This window comes from Typopeltis vanoorti, chromosome 14 (assembly GCF_054136105.1).
Source record: "Typopeltis vanoorti isolate ZY-2024b chromosome 14, IOZ_Tvanoo_1.0, whole genome shotgun sequence".
NCBI classification, from domain to species: Eukaryota; Metazoa; Arthropoda; class Arachnida; order Uropygi; family Thelyphonidae; genus Typopeltis; species Typopeltis vanoorti.
In genome coordinates, this window is record NC_143562.1 from 117,401,572 (window position 1) to 117,426,973 (window position 25,402).

General features: G+C 37.9%; 1 protein-coding gene across 4 annotated transcripts in view; it reads left to right on the top strand.

The window, feature by feature from the left end:
• The window catches only part of unc80 (unc80, NALCN channel complex subunit), a 1,852,146-nt gene that overhangs the window by 911,138 nt on the left and 915,606 nt on the right, over positions 1 to 25,402 (top strand). For all 4 annotated transcript variants that reach the window (XM_090404461.1, XM_090404464.1, XM_090404465.1 and 1 more), the window contains one exon: positions 10,001 to 10,109. In XM_090404461.1, the coding sequence (XP_090260587.1) occupies positions 10,001 to 10,109 (109 nt within the window). The remainder of the gene's footprint in view (positions 1 to 10,000; positions 10,110 to 25,402) is intronic.

The following is a 25,402-nucleotide window of genomic DNA, read 5'->3' on the forward strand; positions in this document are numbered from 1 at the left end:
TTATTTGAGTTTTATGAATAGCCAGATGGTTACGATTTGTATTTATTAATTCTCTTGTTTAAACTTTAAGTTATACTATTTACCCCTGAAGATGTAAATCCTACGATTTACGAAACTTGTCAGGAACTATTATTTCAGTGTTTTATAGAACTGAATAATAAAAAAATGTGGTGTAATCACAGAAATATGTCTTTTGAACCAATTAGCCACAGAAGTTTATGCCTGCAAATTATGTTGATTCATATGGGTATGAAAGAAGGCGTAACAAGAGTGAATGTAAAGCTAAAATTAAACTCCATGGAGAAGAGCCTGTTGGACGGTTCCAGAACCAGCACAACAAAAAGTTCTCAAAGTAGGTCAACAAATTAAAAGACTGGCAGAAGAAACTGAAGAAGTACTGCATCAAATTATCACCCAATCTCTTTCAACGATAAGTGAAGATGCAAATTTTCACTTATCGATGAAGATGCAAATTAAAGGATGTTTCTTTCATTAAGTCAGAGCATCTACTGGAAAATTGAAGAGAATGATTTGCAACAATGTTATCAAGAAGATTTCGACTTCACACTTAAATTAATAATGATGCCTGCTCTTGCATTTGTTTCAACTGACGAATTTGTCAGTGTTTTTGAAGAATTGTATGAATTTTACCTCCATAAAGCAGATTATTTTTTGAAAATTCTTACACTGGAAGACCACAATGCCATGGACGATGCCAGCCCACTTATTCCATCAATATTTGGAATAGTATCAAAGATCTGAAGATAAATTAAGAACAAATAATTCAGTAGAAGGATGGCACAGAAGTTTCCAGTCCAACATCAAAAGTTTCCATCCGACCATTTGGAAATTTATTGGATTTCTCCAAAGAGAACAAGCATTACAAGTTTACTGCATTCAAATGTTGGCTGATCATCCATCACAAACTCCGAGAAATCAAATGCACAGATTCTTACCATAGTTCGCAGCTACTGTAATTACAGCATTATGAACTATCTACATGGATAGCACACAACCTTTCTTTCTAAGTATTAATGCATAATTAATACTATTAAACTTCATTTCCTGTAAAAGATTCAATATTTTAAATGAATTAATTTTTCTCTCTGTCTGTATTCTGAAATGTCCATATTAGGTATTAGTATAATTTTAAATTTGTATCCACATTTTCTTGTGTCAAATAAATTTTTCTTGAAATTTTTATTTTGTCAAATTTATTTTAAAAGATTTATTTTGTCAAATACTTTTTTGTATCATTTGTTGTGTCAAGGAAATTTTATTTAAAGAGTTTTTATTTTCATACGGGGCTAATGTCCAGGGGGGAGTTTATATGTGGGGATTTAAACCGGGGGTTATTGTTTGGGGAAGTTTTGTCCAGGGGGGGGGGGTAATTGTCCTGTTACGAGTTTCATATAATAATAAAAATGACCTGACCATTTCCACTATAATTAAGTCAATATTGATGTTCATACACTGACCAGATGGTGTGTATATGAACATCAATATTGTAAGGGCTTCAGCAAGATAAGTTTATATTTTTTTATATTTATCACATGACAATATTATGTAATGTTTAGATTGAGAGTTGATACATGATATCTCTGATAATTATACAGTATTTGGGTAACTTTTTTAGACTTCATTATTTTAATTCTTTGTTTCTTGTTCAACACTTAAATGGAATTAGAGAGCGAGAGATCACTACAGAGGTCAGCACAAAAGACATAAAACGAATGGCATGAATTTTTTGAGAACAATATGGTTCTGTGAGTGTAATGTGTGGGAAGATTTTGCAGATGTTTATGATAGTATGAAAGTGTGTGCAAGAAGGTTGTGAAATTTACAGCAAGATAATGAGTGAGGATAACAGCAAAAAAAAAAAACATTTGCGAGTGATGGTAAGATAGTGAGAGTGAAAAAGTGATGTGAGATTTGAAAGAACGGTTAGTGAAGATGAAGGAAATGCAAAATGAAGAGAATTTTAGATATGTATGGAAGAGTGAAGAAAACTGGAATGAATTATGGATGTATGAAACAGGCAACAAATGACTCAAAAGTGATGTTGTATTCAATTATTAGAGGTGAACGAGATGATGCACAAGTTTTTTCTGGGAAGTAGAAAGAGTCAGTGATTGAGACGAAGTAATTATATTTCAGTATTACTACAATAACGTGATGTATAGGAACATAAGACTTGACAATTAATGAATAACATAAAATAGATTTACTTCATCTATATATTTTTATTAGTATAAAATTTTCATCCAGTATCAAGGGCATCTTCAGTGTGACTTTCAGATTAAACATCAAAACAGTAACTGGTACAGTATATTCAACAATGTCTAAGTTCTAAGTAACAATGTATATTCAACAAAGAACTAAGGAGTTCTTTTGATTTGTAGCCAGCAAAGGAAAGAATGATTATGGAAGAATGACATTGATAGGAGAAAATGGTATAAAGATAACTGTTGCAGAATGTGTGGTGGAGATACTTAATGAGCAATTCATAAAGGTTTTTCAATCTTGTGAATGTGACTTCATGGAGAGATTGAGAGCAGTAGATGATGGGGAGGAGAGACCGACTGTACGTGAGCAACAGGTGTATGGGGAGTTGAGTAAACTAGATGTTAATTTTTTTAATTTCATATCCAAACACAAGTAGTACAGTAGTAAGTAAGTGGTACAACATGATTTACAACAAATTAGGATACATTACAATGAGATTAGCTTAGATTTGGTAGGTGAATAATACAGGGAATAATAATTAAATATGAAAAAAAGGAAACTATACATAACTTATATACAATAAACATGGTCAGATGTTCCTCTAGTATCTTGCACAATCAACTGCTCTTTCTGTGCAGGATATAAGGTCCTTTTTTGCACAAGGCGATGGAAGAAAGGGACAAGAAAGAAGGTGTTCCATGGACTGGGTTGTCTCACACTCGCAATTGTCTGGGCCAGTGAGGTAGCCCCATTTGATGAGGTTTTGTATGCAGCATCCCGTCATCCAGAGTCTGTTTAGGCTTTTCCAAGTATTCCAGTCCAAGTGGGCATCATGTGGAAGATTTTCACCTGTTGGAATACCAGTATTATTTTCAGGATATAGTGCAAGTCATTGTCTCTGGGAGGTTTTTAGGTAGTTCAACAGTTGTCAGGAAGCTATGTCGGGATCTTAGTCTTTGGGGCACTGAGGTCTGGCCGAACAGTGGGTGGCGTTCATCATTCATTTGTCTGCTTCTTTCATCATTCATATTAACATCAACTAGATGTTAATAAGGCTGTAAGACTTGATAATGTATCACCACATATTCTGAAGGAATGTGCCAGGGAGTTGACACCTGTCTTGACATATTATTTTTTTAATATGAGTCTTGCACTTGGTCAAGTCCCTAAAGAGTGGAAGGAGGGCAAGATTGTGCCACTTCATAAAGGAGGTGATCGAACTCAAGCATTAAACTATAGGCCTATCTGTGTGTCAGGTGTTGCGGTTAAGTTGTTGGAGAAGCTTGTGAGAACTAGGATCCAGAGTTGGATTGACAACAATGGTATTATCTTTGATGGACAGCATGGATTTGCTAAATGGAGGTCATGTTTTAGTAATCTACTTACTTATTACAATAAAATGACTGCTTCCTTGGACAGAGGAGAAGGATACACAGTAACATACTTAGATTTCATAAAGGCTTTTGATAGAGTACCTCATGATAAATTGATAGTCAAACTAGAGCAGATAGGGTTGGTTATTAGATTAGTGCATTGGATTAGAGACTGGCTATCTGATAGGTATCAACAAGTTGTGTATGGGGGAGCAATATCCAGGAAAAGGAAAGTTGCTAGTGGAGTGCTCAGGGGTCTGTTTTGGGGCCATTACTGTTTAATTTGTATATTAACGATATAGGTGAAGATTTCAATGGAGATATTCAGTTGTTTGTAGATGATGCAAAGTTGGGACGGTAGTGAAGATGTTGTGGCCTTACAAGAAGACTTGAATAAATTGAGTGATTGGGCAAGCAAATGGGGATGTGAGTTCAATGTTAAAAAATGTAAGCTTTTAAAATTTGGAAAACAAAGATGTGATGCAGAATTTATGCTTGGTGAGGATATATTGTTGGAGGTGGAAGATATAAGAGATCTGGGGGATGATAGTCGATAAGGATCTGAAATTTAGGGGACACATAACCAAAATTGTGAAGACAACACAAAGGCTTCTGGGAATGATATGGAGAACACTGACTTGTAGAAGTAGGGAGATTCTTGTTCCATTGTATAAGGCTTTGATTAGGCCACACATGGACTATTGTGCCCAGATTTGGTCACCTGGTTTTCAGAATAATGAAGAGATGTTGGAAAGGGTCCAGAGGAAACTGACTAAGGTAGTTTCTGACCACTGGAATGTCAAATATGAGGAAAATATGAGAAGATGTTATTTGCAGAGTCTGGTGGACAGGAGGAAGAGGGGGAGATATGATAGAGACCAACTTGTAAGTCTCTATCTATAAGGAATTGTTATATGATCAATGCTGGAGAAGTTGTACCGAAAATAGCGGGAGATCAGGGGAGAACTAGAGGTCATCCCTGGAAACTGTATGAAGAGGGTGTGAGTAGAGGAGTGAGAGGCAGGTTTTTTTGTGCTGAGTTGTAAATGATTGGAATGCCTTGCCTGAGAGTGTGGTGTCTGCAGGGAGTTTGAGTGTGTTTAAGACACAGTATGATGAGCTGTGTGTGTGTGTGTGAGAGAGAGAGAGAGAGATAAAAGGACCTCCCAGATGAGTCTTTAACTCGATGAGGTCTTGGGGTAATAATAATAATAATGTCAAAGGAAAACACATGATACAGAGCTTCATAGAAAATAGGAAGATATCTTCATACGAAGAAAAATAAGGTAGGCATTAGATGAATGAGTAGTAGTATTAGGCTTGATCTGCAAAAAAAGAAAATGTTATGGAGAATTTACAAGGAGAAACGCGATCAGTACACTCATGAGCAGTACATAGCTCAGTCTAGAAAGGTTACCAGCATAGTAAGCAAGGCTAAATCAGATTATGAGAAGACCTTAGCCAAGGGGGTTCGGAAATGCTAAAGAATTCTTCCTATCTGGCAAGTAAAAGGAAGAATGACTTTGGAAGATTAACCTTCGATACTGGTATCGAAGTGACTGAATTAGATGTAATAGTAGAATTACAGTGACTACTTTTCAAAAGTCTCTCATCCGAGTGAAGATATTTCTGTGTCTTCTGTTGCTGATATAAGAATTGAAGTTAATGAATCAAAGGTACTTAGGATATTGCAGAATTTAAATGCAAACACTGCTGTAGGTTTGGATGGAATATCACTTCAGGTTCTACATGAATATGCAAAGGTCAACGTCTTTTACTTGGCTATTTATTATTATTATTATTGTTATTATTACGTGACACCTCCAGGAAGTTTGAGCTCTGATATGGTCTTTAGGGAGTGGAAGGAAAGTAAAATAGTTCCTTTGCATAAAGGAGGCTCTAGGACTGCTGTAACAAATTACAGACCAATCACCATCTCAGGAATGGTGGCAAAAGTATTGGAAAAGTTGGTTAAGGGCAGAATTCAGGAATGGGTAAATAAGAATATGATACCCTATGGGGGGGGGGCAAACATGGTTTTGTTAAAGGTTGGTCTTGCTTTAGTAATTTATTAACTTTTTATAATAGAGTGACAGCTGAATTGGGCAGGGGGGGGATGCTACACAGTGTTACTTCTGGATTTTTCTAAGGCTTTTGACAGGATATCCGATGGAGTACTGTTATGCAAATTAGAACAAATGGGGATGGATATTAAACTGGTGATATGGATAAGAGAATGGCTCATGGACAGATACCAAAAATTAGTGTATGGAGGAGCACAGTCTCAGAGGAAGCAGGTGACCCGTGGATCCTTAAGGCTCTGTGCTTTGACCATTATTGTTTAATTTGTACATAAATGATATAGGAAATGACTTGAAGGGAGATATACACACACAATAATTAATCAATGTGATGTAGAGAGCTTGCAAGATGATTTAAATAAGCTGACAAAATAAGCAAAAGGTAATGGAGGTCAGTTCAATGTGGAAAAGTGTAAAGTTATGCATTTTGGGATACAAGTTATACAGTACTCCAAGAAATTGAATAGGCTAGGAACTTGAGGGTGTCAGTGGATAGTGAGTGAAGTTCAGAGGGCATATTGCTAAGGTGTCCAAGATAGCTCATATGATTACTCACTTATTGAAGAACACACTAACATGCATTATTATTCCTCTTTATAAGGCATTGCTACATCCATATCTGGATTACTGTGCCCAGATCTGGTTGCCTGGATTCCTTGGAGATGAGGAAGTGGTAGAAAACATTCAGAGGAGAGTGACTAAGTTGGTGAGTGGTGTAAGGAATGGTCCCTATGTTATAGATTGAGAGTTTGTGGATTACAGAGGTTAGTTGATAAGTGGAGAAGAGGGGATGTGATAGAAACATGTAAATTACTGAAAGGTTTTTATAAGATTGATATAGGGGAAATATTTCAGCAGTAGGATAGTGATGGAAGAACAAGAGGTTGTCCCTGGAAATTAAGTAAGAGTGTGGCTAACAAGGATGTGAGAACTAGATTTTTCGCTTGAAGAGTGGTGAATGAATGGAATGTGTTCCAGACTCATGTGAGTACTTTGTTTATAAATGAGTTCAAGAAGAGGTATGATAGATATTGTGTGGATAGTTTGAATCTCCCACGATGAGCCTTCTGACTCCATGGAGATTTCCATATAATAATAATTATCTAATTATATTAAGGTTCTAGTAAAAATAACATTAACAAGATTAAAAAAGTAAACAAATAAAAAAATTTTATATATAAAAAATTTAATATGTACGAGGGTGGTCTGAAAGGTTCTCGGCCTAACAATGAAACAACGAATTTATAATTTCAAAATTATTTTTATTTTTCAACATAATCTCCCTTAAGACTAATACATTTATTAATACATTTATTCAACACCATTATCCTGTCCCTATAGTGGTTCTCAGCAAGATCTGCAAAATATCCCTCTACAGTTGCAATCACCTCTTGATTCAAAGAAAAACGCTGACCAGCGAGGAAGAGTTTTAGTTTTGGGAAGAGACAGAAGTCAGAGGGAGCCAAATCTGGGGAATAGGATGGATGTTCCAACAATTCATACTACAGATCCCTTAATTTTTCCATTGCCAAAACACCTTTGTGGGCAGGTGCATTGTCCTGATGAAAGATGATTTTTTTCTTCTGTAAACCAGGTTTTTTCTCAAAAATGTTTTCGTCTAGTCTTGTTAAAAGATTGGAATGATATTCCTCAATTATTGTTTTACCCTTTTCAAGATAATTAATAAACAAAATGCCTCCCTTTAGCATCCCAAAACACCAATGCCATGACCTTTCCTGCTGATGGGACCGACTTTGTCTTCTTTGGCGCTGAACAACTGGCTTCTGTCCACTGTTTTGACTGCTGTTTGGATTCTGGTGTGTAATGGTGAATCCAAATCTCATCCATAGTAATAAATTAATGCACAAAATCAGTTTTATTCTTGTTAAAATGCTCCAATCCTTGTTCTGAGATTTTCACACGAGTGCATTTTTGATCTGCTGTGAGCAAGTGCGGCACCCATCTTGCATAAAGTTTTTTCATTTGCAATTCTTCATACAAAATATATCCTACACATTCTTTTGAAATGCATATAGTCTCAGCAATTTCATGCACTTTGACTTGCCTGTCATCCAATACCACATTCTTCACTTGATCAATGATTTCTGGTGTTGTTACACTTTTAGGATGGCCTTCATGCAGATCATCTTCAAGGCTGGTATGGCCATGTTTAAACTTGGCAGCCCATTTCTTAATTATTGAAAACGAAGGAGAAGAGTGCCCTTAAACTTTTATAAACTTCGTACGAATTTCTTTTGGCATTAAACCTTCTTTTACCAAGAATTTTATAACCGCACGATACTCAATTTTATCCATTTCAAGGGATACAGACAACACTTTTGCTTCAGACAGCTGTATAAAACAAACTACTTGATAGAATGACTTGCAGTTTCATATGGATGCTTATGACAGATGTATCAACTTAGAAAAAAAAATTTCTGATAGTGTTGCCATTTATGGTGGAGGCTGAGAACTTTTCAGACCACCCTCGTGTATATATACATATATATGTATAAAATAAATAACATATAGATAGACACAAATTACAGTGAATCAGTATGTTGCTTGTTTACCCTGTGTGTTTTGTGTGTATACACATGTATATATTTCTGATGATGACCTTAATATCAAGAATATCAATTTCATTATTTTTTTAATTTAAAGTAAAATTTTTACTCTAGTATGTTAGTTGGCTCCGATTTTTTTGTATAATGAAAGATACAAACAGGGTGGCATCCTCCTTCACTATCCTCTATTTTCCAAACTTCATTTCCTTTCTGCTTTCTAAGAAGGCTGTTCCTTACATATATTGTTCCTATCAGCTCTTCCTTCTTAATTGTCTAACTCTGTCCAACTTCGTAATTAATAGCCTTAAAAGGAAGAGCTGGCTGGATCGACTCTCTCACACCTTTTGTCTTCAGATTTATTTGGTAGATAACTAAAAATTTCATCAACTGGATCGTTGTTTTCAGTTGATCTTATCAGCTACTCCTGTCATATTTACCTGCATCTTTTCTTGTCTGAAGACCTGATTTTCTTATCATATCACCGTTATCACGACTCAAATTTCCCATGACTTCAAATATTTCTCTCTCATACACCCATACCTACACACCTCACCGACCAGTACTCTGTCCAACCTGTCATATTTTCTCTCACTAAATAGCCGGCCTGGTTGGCCGAGTGGTTAGCGTATCCACTCTCCAGCCAAAAGGCTGTGGGTTCGAATCCCACTGTGGGCATGGATGTTTGTGATTGTCTGTGAAAATACTAGTGGTAATGGTCAGCAGTAGATGGCGTTGGTGTAGATGATGAAAGTAACTGCCACTACCTTCATCATCTAAACCAACGTGGAGACGGAGCGTAGAGTAGGTGCCCTCCCTCGATGAGTCTTTGGACTCCCTGGAGGTGTTACATAATAATAATAATAAATATCGTCCATCTTTATTGTACAGTTCCATTCTCCTCCAAATCTTTCTACATATTGTATTCAACACACCATTTTGCAATTATTGCTTACTCCTTATATTTTAGTAACTGTAACAGGTTCATCATTCTTTGTCTCACACTCCCTTTCCCAAAAATAATTGCTGATTTTATATCACTGGATTTATATTGCTTTCATAAGTCACATGTTCCAACCATTTCTACCATATCCTGAATCCTTTTACTCCTGTCTTCAGCTTTAATATTGCTTTGCAGTGCAGCCTTTCAATCCTCACTTATCTCCCAAAAAAAAATCATAACATACTACTGGCCTTCCTCACAATCCCACTTTTCAGACGTACACTAACTTCATTATTATTTACATTTATCTTTCTGTTATTTATCACTTTCATTACTCTCTTGTTCTGCCTTATGCTCTGCTCACAATTTTCTTCTGTTTCATTGGCTTCACTTGATTTTATTTAAACTCTAATTTCCACTTCTCAGTTCATTCATATTCTTGTCAGTTTCCATTTTACACTCTTGCCATTTTCATTTCAATTCCTGCTGCATTTCACAATTTTCCCATTGTCATTCTAATTCTTGCAAATTGCATTAATACCTACACTACAGTAATTTTGCTAATTAATAGTAACAATTGAATTAATGACAATGGAAAGAGTTGTTCTAATTCTTTGCATTATTAACAACCAAAATTAGACCACTCACCTATCCTTAAGAAATTCAATTCCCTACAGTAGGAAAGTCCAGCAAAAATCAGGTGTGTGTTACTCACCAATATATATGTGACATGTATTTGCATTTTACATTTTTTTATCACTGCATTGCCTCTTTTATACAGTTATTTTGAATATCTTTATTTTTTTGTTTCAGCTGTATTATTTATCTTATCTTCTATAAAAGTCCCAGATCATGCATCAGAAATTTTAAAACGTGACCTCCAGAATGAAACACCATCCCAGAGGGTCAACGGTATTAATAGGTAATACTTTAAAATATATTTATCCTCAAGATGGGAACTTTACAGTTTCATTAAATGTTTATAAATCTTTTCATGTCCTTTGGATATAAACTATTTAATGTATTAACAAAAACTTAGTCACCATTTACTTATTTGTAATGATATGCAGGCATGGGGAGATGGGGTAAGGAAAATGAAAAAATATTAGAGGGAAAAGAGAGATGTAAACAATTAATAATACACTACTTCTTTTTGACTTTGAAGTTTCATCATTTTAGTCATTTTTGAACTTAACCATCTTACTGGCCATTGTGGATCAAATATGCATCCTCATACGTTTCGTATCCATCATATATTTCAATGTAATGGCGATGGTATTATAGTTTTAATATGCACTTCGCATCCATGGAAATTTGGACATATATATATGTTCTGGCCGGTAGCGTGGTTAAATAGATTTTCACAAACAGAAGTAAAGTAAACAGCAGTTCTCAGGAATTGAACCCCAATGTGCCAAAAGGATTCTTTGAGAATAGTGATCAGCCCATTCAGACTTGAATGCATGCTAATTTTTCCTCATATTTGACTACAGCTAAACTCTATTGAAAACAGCATATTCTGCTATATCACACTTGACTGAGTAAGCCAGTGAAAAGAAGTATGGTAGTGTAAAATCCTCAATAAACTGTATTTTATGATATAATATATGATGTCTTATCTTGCAGGAATTAGCTTTATACTACAAGAAACAAACTTCAATCATCTGTTCCAAATAACTGAGTAAGGTATGTCATTTAGAGTTTGCACAATCAATATTTAGAAGACCTTGACAGTGCATGAAAACACTTCCTACATTCCATTACATTACATTAATGAAATGTAATTACAATATTACAGTAATATTCATTGTTACTGGGAAGTTTAATTTTTTTTTGTGTGTGGGTGTGTATTAAACAGTGATATTATTATTATTATTATTAAACAAGACCTCATGGAGTCAAAGACTCATCTAGGAGGTCCGTTTATCTCACACACATCTCATCATACCGTGTCTTAAACACATTCAAACACCTTGCAGACACCACACTCTCAGGCAAGGCATTCCAATCACTCACAACTCTGCACGAAAAAAACCTCTCTCTCACTCCAATACTCACACCCTCTTTATACAGTTTCCAGGGATGACCTCTGGTTCTCCCCTGATCTCCTACTATTCTCTGTAGAACTTCTCCACCATTGATCCTATAACAACCCCTTACCAACTTGTAGGTCTCTATCATATCTGCCCCTCTTCCTTCTCTCCACTAGACTCTGCAAATTACATCTTTTCAATCTTTCCTCATACGCGACATTCCAGAGGTCAGAAACTACCTTAGTCAGTCGCCTTTGGACCCTTTCCAACATCTCTTCATCCTACTGAAAACTAGGTGGCCAAATCTGGGCACAATAGTCCATGTGTGGCCTAATCAAAGCCTTACACAATGGAACAAGAATCTCCCTACTTCTACACGTCAGTGTCCTCCGCATCATTCCCAGAAGTCTTTGAGTTGTCTTCACAATTTTGGCGATGTGTCCCCTAAATTTTAGATCCTTATCCACTATCACTCCCAGATCTCTTATTTCCTCTACTTCAAACAATATATTCTCACCAAGCATAAATTCTGCATCCCATCTTTGTTTTCCAAATTTTAAAACCTTACATTTTGCAACATTGAACTCACATCCCCATTTGCTTGCCCAATCACTCAATTTATTCAAGTCTTCTTGCAAGGCCACAACATCTTCACTACTCTTTATGGTTCGTCTCAACTTTGTATCATCTGCAAACAACTGAATATCTCCATCCAAATCTTCGCCAATATCATTAATATACAAGTTAAATAGTAATGGCCGTAAAACAGATCCCTGAGGCACTCCACAAGTGACTTTCCTTTTCCTGGATATTGCACTCCCCATACACAACTTGTTGATAACTATCAGATAGCCAGTCTCCAATCCAATGCACTAATCTAATATCCAACCCCATCTGCTCTAGTTTGACTGTCAACTTATCATGAGGTACTCTATCAAAAGGTTTTGCAAAATCCAAGTATATTACTGTGTATCCTTCTCCTCTGTCCAAGGAAGCAGTAACTTTATTGTAATAAGTAAGTAGATTACTAAAACATGACCTCCCTTTAGCAAATCCATGCTGTCCATCAAAGATTATACCATTGTTATCAACCCAACTCTGGATCCTAATTCTCACAAGCTTCTCCAACAACTTAACTACAACACCTGACACACAGATTGGCCTATAGTTTGATGCTTGAGTTCGATCACCTCCTTTATGAAGTGGCGCAATCTTGCCCTCCTTCCACTCCTTAGGAAATTGACCAAGTGCAAGACTCGTATTAAAAAAATATGTCAAGGTAGGTGTCAACTTTCTCGCACATTCCTTCCGAATACGCGGTGATATATTATCAAGTCCCACGGCGTTATTTACATCTAGTTTACTCAACTCCCCAAACACCTCTTGCTCACTTACAGTCAGTCTCTCCTCCCCATCATCAACTGCTCTTAATCTCTCCATGAAGTCACTTTCACAAGATTGAAAGATCTTTATGAACTGCTCATTAAGTATCTCCACCACACATTCTGCAACAGCTGTCTTTATACCATTTCCTCCAATCAATGTCATCCTTCCATAATCATTCTTTCTTTTGCTGGCTGCATATCAAAAGAACTCCCTAGAATTCTTTTTAGCTTCATTAGCTAACTGCTGTTCATACCTCTCTTTATCTACTCTCACCAACCAAGTCACCCTCCTTGCCTGGTCTTTATAGACCTCATGAAATTGGTTACTTCCACTTCTCTTATGCTGCCTCCACAATGCCCTTTTTCTCTGTATTGCATGCTTAATCTCTTTATTCATCCATCTCACACCTACCTTATTTAACCTTCTCACCCATGGTATACATTTAGACATTGCATCTACTAAATAGTTTTTGAAAATCCATCAAGCTACATTGATCTCTTTTCCAGCTAACTCCTCATTCCATGCTACACCTGGAAGCTGTCTCCTGAGCTCTTCATAATCACACCCTTGTAGTTCCACATATACCCTTTTTTCACAGTGGTCCTTGCGCTGCTAGCAACCCCCCAGGTAATCACCTTATGGTCACTTTCACCAATTGGTGGATGATTTGACACTTCATTGATAATTACATCCTCTGATGAGATGACCAAATCCAAGACCCTTAATCCTCGTGTGCCCTCTGTTACATACTGTCTGAGGTAGTTATCCCTCAAAAACTCAAGAAACTCATTTTCTTTACTTCCAGTTGCTATCTCTTCATTCCAGTCTATATTGCCATAATTAAAATCACCCATAATGATCACCCTTTTCTTATTTGCTTGGCTTATTTGACTATACATTTCACTATCACCACCATCCACATTACCAGGTCTATAACAACATCCCACCAAGTATTTGATTCTATTCACCTCTATCTCACACCATACTGCCTCAAAACCACTGGCCCTATTTCCCTCTTGCAACTCTACCTTGTATGGACATAACTCTTTCTCTATCATCAATAGCACTCCCCCCTCCCTTTTTACCCCTTCTATCCTCACAAAACACATCATACCTTTCCATCTCTATTCCTGTCAGGATGTCGTCCTCATCTAACCATGTTTCGCTTATTCCAACAATCTCTGGGTACGCAGACGCAATTAGTGCAACCATTTCATCCACCTTGTTTCTTATACTTCTAGCATTGGTATACAAACACAACAACTCATTTCTGGATCTACAGCTAGTTCCACTGATACCACTCACTCGATGTGATCTCTCCATGCTGGACTGGGGCCATTTCCCTTTCTGCTTCTTCATTTTAGAACCCTTTGCAATTCCATCTGTTTCCTCTTGATCCCTGGTCATCCCATTACTTTCCTGCCTACATATACTCTCACCTCCTCTTGGAGCATCCACCTTTCTCACGCTGTGTATCCGTGTCCACCCTGAGCCTCCCCGTTTCCCTGCTCCTCTTGCACACCCATTCTCTCATTTTCATACTCATACCACTCACTTCCCTATTCATTTCCACTTCTTCAATCTCTCCTGTCTTACTCTCCTGCTCTTCCACATCACTCCCCTCTCGATCTGATTCATTCTCTCTATTCACTTCTCTGCATTCCAGCAGCAGTCTCTCCAAGTGACTCACACCATAACCACTCAAATGTAGTCCATCGCTCCCATACAGCTCACTTCGTCCCTCAAATTCATTCCACACATTAACAAACTGTACTCCCATCTGCTCACACATTTCAGCCATAATATCATTCATAATCCTTGCTCTCCACCTCATTTCACCACAATCATACCTAGGCAACACACTGACTACCCTTCCTGTCACACTATTTTCTTTTATCTTTCCAAGCAGTCTCCTGACATTCATTTTGACATGCTCTTTTTTCTCTCTCAAATCATTTGTACCAATTAATACAATTAACTCTTTTGCTCGCTCCCGCCTTATATTCAGTGCCTCAATCACCCTACTCATTGCACCGCCCGGAAAACATACCTTGTGCATTTTATCCTCTAGCACACCTTTAATAATGGAGTCGCCATACAACGCCACTCGCTCATCTTTTGTTAACTCTTTCATGCCATCATGATTTATTTTAGTAGTTTTGACCTGAATTCTCTTAATTTCATTCCGCATCCATTTCATTTCTTGCTTCATCCAATCCAATTCGCCTTCCAAACCTCGCAACACATTCTCTCTATCATTAAATCTTTCTAACTTTCTAACTCTCGACCCCCTCTTCTCACTTTCCCTCTCATTCATCCTTCTTTGTTTCCATACTTTCTGTCCAACATACTTCCAACTTTCACTATCATTCTTCTCACTTTCACTCTCATTCTTCTCACTTTCAGTCTCATTTATCTTTCTTTGGTTCCGTACTTTCGTTCCAACATTCATCCAACTTTCAGCATCATTCATTCTTTTTTTGCTATCATTTATTCTTTAGATTTTTTTTACTTGTGATTTCTGCATGACGCCATTTCTACTTTGATTTGTTCTCTCAATTTCATTTCTTTCCACCTCACTTTCGTCACTTTTAACATCCGTTACGGTTGTCAAATCGCTCTTTTTCTTTTTTCCTGATTTTTTAACATTTTTTTGTTTCTCTTCCTCACCATCCTTCTCTTTCAAACGTGCACTTGCGACACAATCGGTACTAACACTTTCTGTCATCAATTTCATATTCGCATTCATCAGTTCCTTGTTCAGGTCACACTTTGCACATACCCTTCTTCCATCTGCACTAAACATCCACAAATCATTTATGTAATCAAAGGAATACATATGACAGACCTCACACTTAACGAAATGACTTAAATCTAAATTAAAATCATGGAATGACAATGCCGCCGCCATTTTTTTTTTCTCTGCAGGTTACTAGGTCTAATAATAACGATTTCGTAATTTAGTTTAGGCAAGAAAAAACCCCCACACTAATAATATCGGTAGCATACAACATTTACAGCCTCTCTTACTTAAACAATTACGCATATATACTTAATTATTCCTAGTAAAACTTATCTGAACCAGGAACTCTTCAAATCGCGTCCGCAGCGCTTGGCCCACTAGCGCCCTCCTATTTATTGTAGATTATATTATTATGCAGTCATCAGTCAAATTTTGTTAAATTGTAGAGCATGATATGCATTGCTCATCACACTGTGCCTTAACATTCTTTACTGTTACTTCTCCTAAAAAATAAATACTGCATTCACCATTTTCACATATTAAATTCGACTCACCAAACCACACTCTTCATTCAAACCATTTATTCCTTACTTCTCTCTTTACATCCACCTTATGCTTATTCTATATGTGTGCTCTTTTGTTCTTTCCCTGTGTCCTTCTGTTTCATGAAAAATCTTCTTCACATTAATCTGATAAAAAAAACCATCACCAACTTATATGTACCATATCATCCTTTCCTTCTATTCTCCTCTAATTCACTATGTTTGGCAAATGCCATTTTCTCAATCTATCTAGCCAACATTCCAGAGATCCATCATCATTTAAGTTATCCTTCATTGGACCCTTTCAGCTTTGCTTAAAAACAATGTGACCAAATCTGCACATAGGATTCCATTTATGCTTTGATAAATGTCTTGTATATGGAAATTTCACATCTTGGCTCCTACACGTGATCTGCATCAGCATAAGAGGTAGGCTAGGATTCCTGCCTCTTACACAGGTGGCATATGTTTGATTCCCAGTATGGAAAAAATTCTGGGAGAAAATCTAGCTGGTGATACAATATATGGGCTCTCACAGACATGTCAACCTCAGATTCCTGTGGTATGGCCTATTTCCATCAACAATTCTCTGTTGTGGAGAAAATATTGTCTCTTTATAAGCATAGCTTCACTACTTTGAAAAAAATGCAACCATACTGCTAGGTGGCAGTGATATTCAATGCTCTTAGAGCACAGATATAGCTGTTACCATATTTTTCTCTAGAATGTGATTTCTAGTTGTGATCTCCCACTCTGATCACACATATTATTCTTATCCTTACATTCTCCATGGAGTTTGCAGAATGACCATGAGAGGTTCATCAACCAACAACATATTTATCATACTGAATCTTAAAATTTTTAACACTACCTTCATTAACAACATATTCCTGTAATACATTCCATTCACTGACAATTCTTCATGTAAAAAATCTAGTCCTCACACCAATCTTTATTATTCTCTTACATAACTTCCAGGGGTGACCTTTGGTTCTATCCCACTCTCCTTCTACTCTTTTTTATAGTCCCCTTCTGGATTAATCTGATAAAATCCTCTAACTAAATGTCTCTGTCATATCAACTCTTTTCATCCTATCCATCAAATTCTGGAATTAACATTTCTACAACCTTTCTCCATAGCCAGCATTCCACACTCCTGATATTATCTTAGTCACTCATCTCTGGACCCTCTCCAACATGTCCACATCACATTGAAAACCAGGTGACCAAATATGAACAAAATTGTACAAGTGTGGTCTGACCAACACTTTAAACACTGTCTTGGTTATAAATTAAAGATACCAAGAAATTATATACTTGGTTTAATCGTTTATCCAAGTGTAAGCAAACAAAGTTTGCACCTGAAGTACAGGGTGGCCATAAAATAACTTTCCCTCTTTGGAGGCATCTGCAGCTAAAACCAATAAATGGAATGAGACCAAATTTTATATTGAGACTTTTGAAGGAATGGGGAGATGAATTCTGCGAAAAAAAGATTTAGTACCAAAAATCGCCGAAAGGGGGAATTTTGGCACTGTCAGAGACGAAAGCAGTCAAATATTTGCAGTAAATGCAGGTAAAAGGGATTATGCAAATTTTATTGTGCGTACATGACAGCAGTGCCACCAGTTCCACTTAAAAAGGGATTGGGAATGTTCAGGCAGTTATTCGGATGACTGACGAATTGTGCTCAATATGCGTCCTACCTTGCCTCAGCATACTTTACTTTACTTGTTAAGTTGTTTTACTTTAAACGGTATTTGAAATCCATTGTGTATGTTGGTGGCATTCCCAACTTGCATGTCTTGATAGAGAACATAAAACGGTCTGTTATGAACATCCAATCTGACTCCTTATGCTCAGCTGTAGAGCATGTCGCACACCAGATGCAATTTGTTGTATACAAGAAAGGTCAGCACATTGAAAATCGTGTATGTGGTCCAGGGGACCCTGATTCTGATGAATAAAACATTATTTCCTGTGAGTTCAATCACTGCATTCATTTCTGTCTCTCTCACAAGTTGTTATTTTAGTTACCACACAACACACAAAACCACACAAAATCCTAAATACAACCCAACCCCCACCCACTTGGACCAATGGAAGAGTATCCACAAGAATAGACAGGCTTTACCTCAGTAAAAATCTCCATCACCTCCTGGACTCAACAGATACAGTCGCAGTAAATAACAGTAAAAATCTATCAGACCACATGATGGTAATCATCAACATAAATTACAAACCACCAAATCATGGGCCTGGATTCTGGCAGAAAAACAGAAAAAGCAGAACTCAAAGACCACTAATGGAAGTGTGGGAAAACCTAAAGGGAAAATGTCGTACAATAATAATGGAATGGGAAAAAAACAAAAAGAAAGAACAAAGACAGATGACTTCCACACTCTACACGAAAATCAATATACTAAAAGCCGGCTCAAACAACCACAACATGCCCAGAATGAAGGACTTGATCAAAAAGTATGAATCAGAAATAGAAAGAATCAAAGAAACACAACTAAACACCCTACAGTTAAAAAGCAGGTTGACCAACATAACAGCAGAGATAAAATTCACGAAGCTCTTCTACAGCCAAATTAAAAAACGACAGGAACAGGCAATAGAGGAAGTACAGCACCTAGGCTTAACAGTTACAGATTCTATAGAAATAAGTAAAATCTTCACAACTTACTACAGAGAACTACATGCCACAAAACAAACAAGAAGGAATGGGAGGAAATAACCAGTAACCTACCTAAGATACCACAAGAAGACAGAGAGGACTTGGAAAGAGAAATTACAGAAATAGAAGTAAAGCACGCAATCTCCACACTGAAAGTAAATAAATCACCAGGTTCAGATGGACTTGGGAGTACCTTTTACAAAACATTTAAAAACAATCTAGCTCCCATCCTGACACAAGTCTACAACACACTCATCAAAGATGGTGAATTAGCATCTTCACGGAAACTAGGAATTATAACCCTAATCCCAAAGCCTAAGACAGACATATTGCAGGTCAGCAATTGGAGGCCTATCACCTTGCTGAACACTGACTACAAAATATTAGCCAAAATAATAACCAACAGACTGAGCCCAACACTAAAAACAATAATACACACAAATCAAACCTGTGCTATACCAGGCAGACACACCTTCCAGACAACTAGTTTAATCAGAGACATCATCCAGTACACCCAAGAAAAAAAAATAAATGCAACATTGGTTTCCCTTGACCAAAGCAAAGCTTTTGACAGAGTTAACCATGAACTCTTAACAGCAACCCTAACAGCACATAACTATGGCCCACACTTCCTACGTATGATAAACTGTCTATACAAGAACATAATTTGAGGGCGCTAGTGGGTCAAGCGCTACGAACGTGTTTTGAAGAGCTCCTGATTCAGATAAGTTTTACTAGAAATAATTAAGTATATATGCGTAATTGTTTAAGTAAGAGCGGCTGTAAACGTTGTACGCTACCGATATTATTAGTGTGGGGTTTTTTTTCTTGCTTAAACTAAATACGAAAACGTTAATATAAGACCTAGTAACCTGCAGAGAAAAAAAAAAAAAAAAAAAAATGGCGGCGGCATTGTCATTCCATGATTTTAATTTGGATTTCAGTCGGTTCGTTAAGTGTGTGAGGTCTGTTATATGTATTCCTTCGATTACATAAAAGATTTGTGGATGTTTAGTGCGGATGGAAGAAGGGTGTGTACGAAATGTGACCTGAACGAGGAATTGATGAATGCGAATATGAAGTTGATGACAGAAAGTGCTAGTACCGATTGTGTCGCGAGTGCACGTTTGCAAGAGAAGGATGGCGAGAAAGACAGGCGAAAAAATGTTAAAAAATCAGGAAAAAAGAAAAAGAGCAATTTGACAACCGTAACGGATGTTAAAAGGGACGAAAGTGAGACGGAAAGAAACGAAATTGAGAGAACGAATGAAAGTAGAAATGGCGTGGTGCAGAAATCGCAAGTAAAAAAAATCGAAAGAATGAATGATAGCGAAAAAAGAATGACTGATGGCGAAAGTTGGACGCATGATGGAACGAAAGTACTGAACCAAAGAAAGATGAATGACAGTAAAAGTGAGAAGAATGATAGCGAAAGTTGGACGCACGTTAGTCTGAAAATACGGAAACAAAGAAAGATATGTGAGAGTGAAAGTGAGAAGAATGATAGCGAAAGTTGGACGTATGTTGGACCGAAAGTACGGAAACAAAGAAGGATGAATGAGAGGGAAAGTGAGAAGAGGGGGTCGACAGTTAGAAAGTTAGAAAGATTTAATGATAGAGTGAATGTGTCGCGAGGTTCAGAAGGTGAATTGGATTGGATGAAGCAAGAAATGAAATGGATGCGGAATGAAATTAAGAGAATTCAGGTCAAAACTATTAAAATAAATCATGATGGCATGAAAGAGTTAACAAAAGATGAGCGAGTGGCATTGTATGGCGACTCCATTATTAAAGGTGTGCTAGAGGATAAAATGCACAAGGTATGTTTTCCAGGCGGTAAAATGAGTAGAGTGATTGAGGCATTGAATATGACGAGGGAACGAGCAAAAGAGTTAATTGTATTAATTGGTACGAATGATTTGAGAGAGAACAAAGAGCATGTCAAAATGAATGTCAGGAGACTGCTTGGAAAGATAAAGGAGAATAGTGTGACAGGAAGGGTGGTCAGTGTGTTGCCTAGGTATGATTGTGGTGAAATGAGGCGGAGAGCAAGGATTATGAATGATATTCTGGCTGAAATGTGTGAGGAGATGGGAGTACAGTTTGTTAATGTGTGGAATGAGTTTGAGGGACGAAGTGAGCTGTATGGGAGCGATGGACTGCATTTGCGTGGTTATGGTGTGAGTCACTTGGAGAGACTGCTGCTGGAAGGTAGAGAAGTGAATAGAGAGAATGAATCAGATCGAGAGGGGAGTGATGTGGAAGAGCAGGAGAGTAAGACAGGAGAGATTGAAGGAGTGGAAATGAATGTGGAAGTGAGTGGTATGAGTATAGAAAATGAGAGAATGGGTGTGCAAGAGGAGCAGGGAAACGGCGAGGCGCAGGGTGGACAGGGATACACAGTGTGAGAAAGGTGGATGCTCCAAGAGGAGGTGAGAGAATGTGTAGGCAGGAAAGTAATGGGATGATCAGGGATCAAAAGGAAACAGATGGAATGGCAAAGGGTTCTAAAATGAAGAAGCAGAAAGGGAAATGGCCCCAGTCCAGCATGGAGAGATCACATCAGTGAGTGGTATCAATGGAACTAGCTGTGGATCCAGAAATGAGTTGTTGTGTTTGTATACCAATGCTAGAAGTATAAGAAACAAGGCGGATGAAATGGTTGCACTAATTGCGTCTGTGCACCCAGAGAATGTCAGAATAAGTGAGACATGGTTAGATGAGGATGACATCCTGACAGGAATAGAGATGGAAAGGTATGATGTGTTTCGTGAGGATAGAAGGGGTAAAAAGGGAGGGGGAGTGCTATTGATGATAGAGAAAGAGTTATGTCCATACAAGGTAGAGATGCAAGAGGGAAATGGGGCCAGTGGTTTTGAGGCAGTATGGTGTGAGATAGAGGTGAATAGAATCAAATACTTGGTGGGATGTTGTTATAGACCTGGTAATGTGGATGGTGGTGATAGTGAAATGTATAGTCAAATAAGCCAAGCAAATAAGAAAAGGGTGATCATTATGGGTGATTTTAATTATGGCAATATAGACTGGAATGAAGAGATAGCAACTGGATGTAAAGAAAATGAGTTTCTTGAGTTTTTGAGGGATAACTACCTCAGACAGTATGTAACACAGGGCACAAGAGGATTAAGGGTCTTGGATTTGGTCATCTCATCGGAGGATGTAATTATTAATGAGGTATCAAATCATCCACCAATTGGTGAAAGTGACCATGAGGTGATTACTTGGGTGGTTGCCAGCAGTGCAAGGACCCCTGTGAAAAAATGGTATATGTAGAACTACAAGGGGGAGTGATTATGAAGAGCTCAGGAGACAGCTTGCAGGTGTAGCATGGAATGAGGAGTTAGCTGGAAAAGAGATCAATGCAGCTTGGGGGATTTTCAAAAGATATTTAGTGGATGCAATGTCTAAATGTATACCACGGGTGAGAAGGTTAAATAAGTTAGGTGTGAGATGGATGAATAAAGAGATTAAGCATGCAATACAGAGAAAAAGGGCATTGTGGAGGCAGCATAAGAGAAGTGGAAGTAACCAATTTCATGAGTTCTACAAAGACCAGGCAAGGAGAGTGACTTGGTTGGTGAGAGTAGCTAAAGAGAGGTATGAACAGCAGTTAGCTAATGAAGCTAAAAAGAATCCTACGGAGTTCTTTCGATATGTAGCCAGCAAAAGAAAGAATGATTATGGAAGGATGACATTGATTGGAGGAAATGGTATAAAGACAGCTGTTGCAGAATGTGTGGTGGAGATACTTAATGAGCAGTTCATAAAGATCTTTCAATCTTGTGAATGTGACTTCATGGAGAGATTAAGAGTAGTTGATGATGGGGAGGAGAGACTGACTGTAAGTGAGCAAGAGGTGTTTGGGGAGTTGAGTAAACTAGATGTAAATAAGGCTGTGGGACTTGATAATATATCACTGTGTATTCTGAAGGAATGTGCCAGAGAGTTGACACCTGCCTTGACATATTTTTTTAATACAAGTCTTGCACTTGGTCAAGTCCCTAAAGAGTGGAAGGAGGGCAAGATTGTGCCACTTCATAAAGGAGGTGATCAAACTCAAGCATCAAACTATAGGCCTATCTGTGTGTCAGGTGTTGTGGTTAAGTTGTTGGAGAAGCTTGTGAGAACTAGTATCCAGAGTTGGGTTGACAACAATGGTATAATCTTTGATGGACAGCATGGATTTGCTAAAGGGAGTTCGTGTTTTAGTAATCTACTTACTTATTACAATAAAGTGACTGCTTCCTTGGACAGAGGAGAAGGATACACAGTAATATACTTGGATTTTGCAAAACCTTTTGATAGAGTACCTCATGATAAGTTGACAGTCAAACTAGAGCAGATGGGGTTGGATATTAGATTAGTGCATTGGATTGGAGACTGGCTATTCAGGGAAACTAGATTTGTTAGGGGGGGGGGGGGGAGTAGAGATACAGTCCTTGTGGAGGCAGTTGAATGTAAGAATGAATATAATATGCCAGAGCAAATAAGGACAACAAATCAGAGTGGGATAGTTAATATAAGGCATCAAGGTAGGGTTGGGGCTAATGGGGGTCTTAAATTCATGTACACTGATACTAGGAGTATTAGGAACAAGAAGGAAGAGTTTTTGTCCATGGTTGGCACTTCCAGACCACAGGTTATAGGTATTAGTGAAACATGGCTGACTGTAGATGATATAACTAGTGGGATTGAATGTGATGGGTATAGTGTGTTCAGGAATGACAGAGAGAATAAAATGGGGGGAGGAGTATTGTTGATGATAGCTGATGAGCTCCAGCTAAGGAGAATAGAAGTTGAATTGCAGGATAGAGAAAAGAGCACATTTGAGGCCATTTGGTGTGAGATTGTGGCTAGCAGAACTAAATATACAATTGGGTGCTGCTATAGACCAGGTGATGGAAAAGATGGTGGTGACAGTATGCATAAGCAAATAGAAGAAATGGGTGGAAGGAGGGTGATTATTATGGGAGATTTCAACTATGGTCGCATTGATTGGAGTGAGGAGAGGACACACGGGAGGAAGGAACTGGATTTTATGCGGTTATTAAAGGATAACTATCTGCGACAGCATGTAATGGAAAATACTAGGGGTCAGAGAGTGCTTGACCTAGTAATTACACCTGAGGATTTGGCTGTAACAAATATGACCACATTGCCACCAATCGGTGAGAGTGATCATAGGGTCTTAACTTGGGAGGTGGCTAAAGGTGTAGAATTTTCAATTAAGACAGGGTACATGTGGAATTATCGGGCAGGAAAGTATGACAAGCTTAGGAGTTTGATTGGTTCAGTGCCATGGCATGTACAACTGCAAGGACTAGAAGTTGATAGTGCATGGGAGGTAGTTAAGGAGTTCTTGCATGAAGCAATGGCTGACTGTATACCTAGAGTCCGAATAATAAATCAAGTAGGGGTTAAATGGATGAATAACACCATTAAGCTTGAGTTGCAAAAAAAGAAACAACTATGGAGGGAATTTAAGGAGAAGGGTGACCGGCAGGCACATGAACGGTATAAAGAGCAGGCCAGAAGGGTGACGAGTGTGGTAAGAATAGCAAAAAAGGATTACGAAAGAACATTGGCCATGCAGGCTAAAGAGAATCCTAAACAGTTTTTTAGATATGTAGCAAGTAAAAGGAAAAATGTACATGGCAGATTGATTTTAAAGAATGCCGATGGTAGGGAGGTAACTGAATCAGTTGAGATAGTTGAGTTACTGAGTGAGCACTTTGCAAAAGTATATCATCCAGGTGGTGACATTGCAGAAACGAATAAACCAGTAGATTATACGGGAATTGTGGTTAATGAAGTGGAGGTGAGTAGTCTATTGCATAACCTCAATGTCAATACATTTGTGGGATTGGATGGTATACCAGCTCGTGTTGTACGAGAAGCAGCTAAAGAATTGTCAGTGCCCTTGACCATTTTGTTTAATTTGAGTCTCGGGTCTGGGTTAGTCCCGAGTGCGTGGAAAGAGGGGAAAATAGTTCCACTGCATAAAGGTGGTTCCAAGACTGCTGTTGTAAATTACCGACGATTAGCATATCAGGAATCATTGTCAAGGTCTTAGAGAAAATAGTCAAGAGGAAAATACAAGATTTGATAGAAGAAAATGGGATACTGTATTGGGGACAGCATGGTTTTGTGAAGGGTAGGTCATGCCTCAGTAACTTGCTCACGTATTATAACACAGTGACTGCTGAACTGGATAAGGGTAATGGGTTTACGGTGATTCTACTGGACCTTGCCAAGGCCTTTGACAGGATTCCACATGGAATTCTAATCAGTAAATTGCAGCATATGGGAATGGACATAGGGTTGGTGAGATGGATAGGAGGGTGGTTGACGGAGAGATATCAGAGAGTGGTTTACTCGGGAGTAGAGTCCACAAGACGGCCTGTGACTAGTGGTGTGCCACAAGGATCTGTTCTTGGACCACTGCTGTTTAATTTGTTCATAAATGATATAGGAAATGATCTGAGAGGAACAGTTCATTTGTTTGCGGATGATGCGAAGTTGGGTAGGGCAATAGTGAATGCAGATGACGTCAAAATTTTGCAGGATGATTTGGATAGATTGGAGGTCTGGGCTAAGGAGAATGGATGTCAGTTTAATGTGGGAAAATGTAAGGTTATGCATTTTGGGGTGAAAAGATTGGCGGCAGTTTACTGCATTGGTGGAACCCTGCTCCAGGAAATTGATGAGGCACGAGATTTAGGAGTGTTGGTAGATAAGGAATTGAAATTTAGGGGACACATTTCAAAAGTGACCAAAACAGCTCATCAAATCACTTGGTTGCTGAAGAAT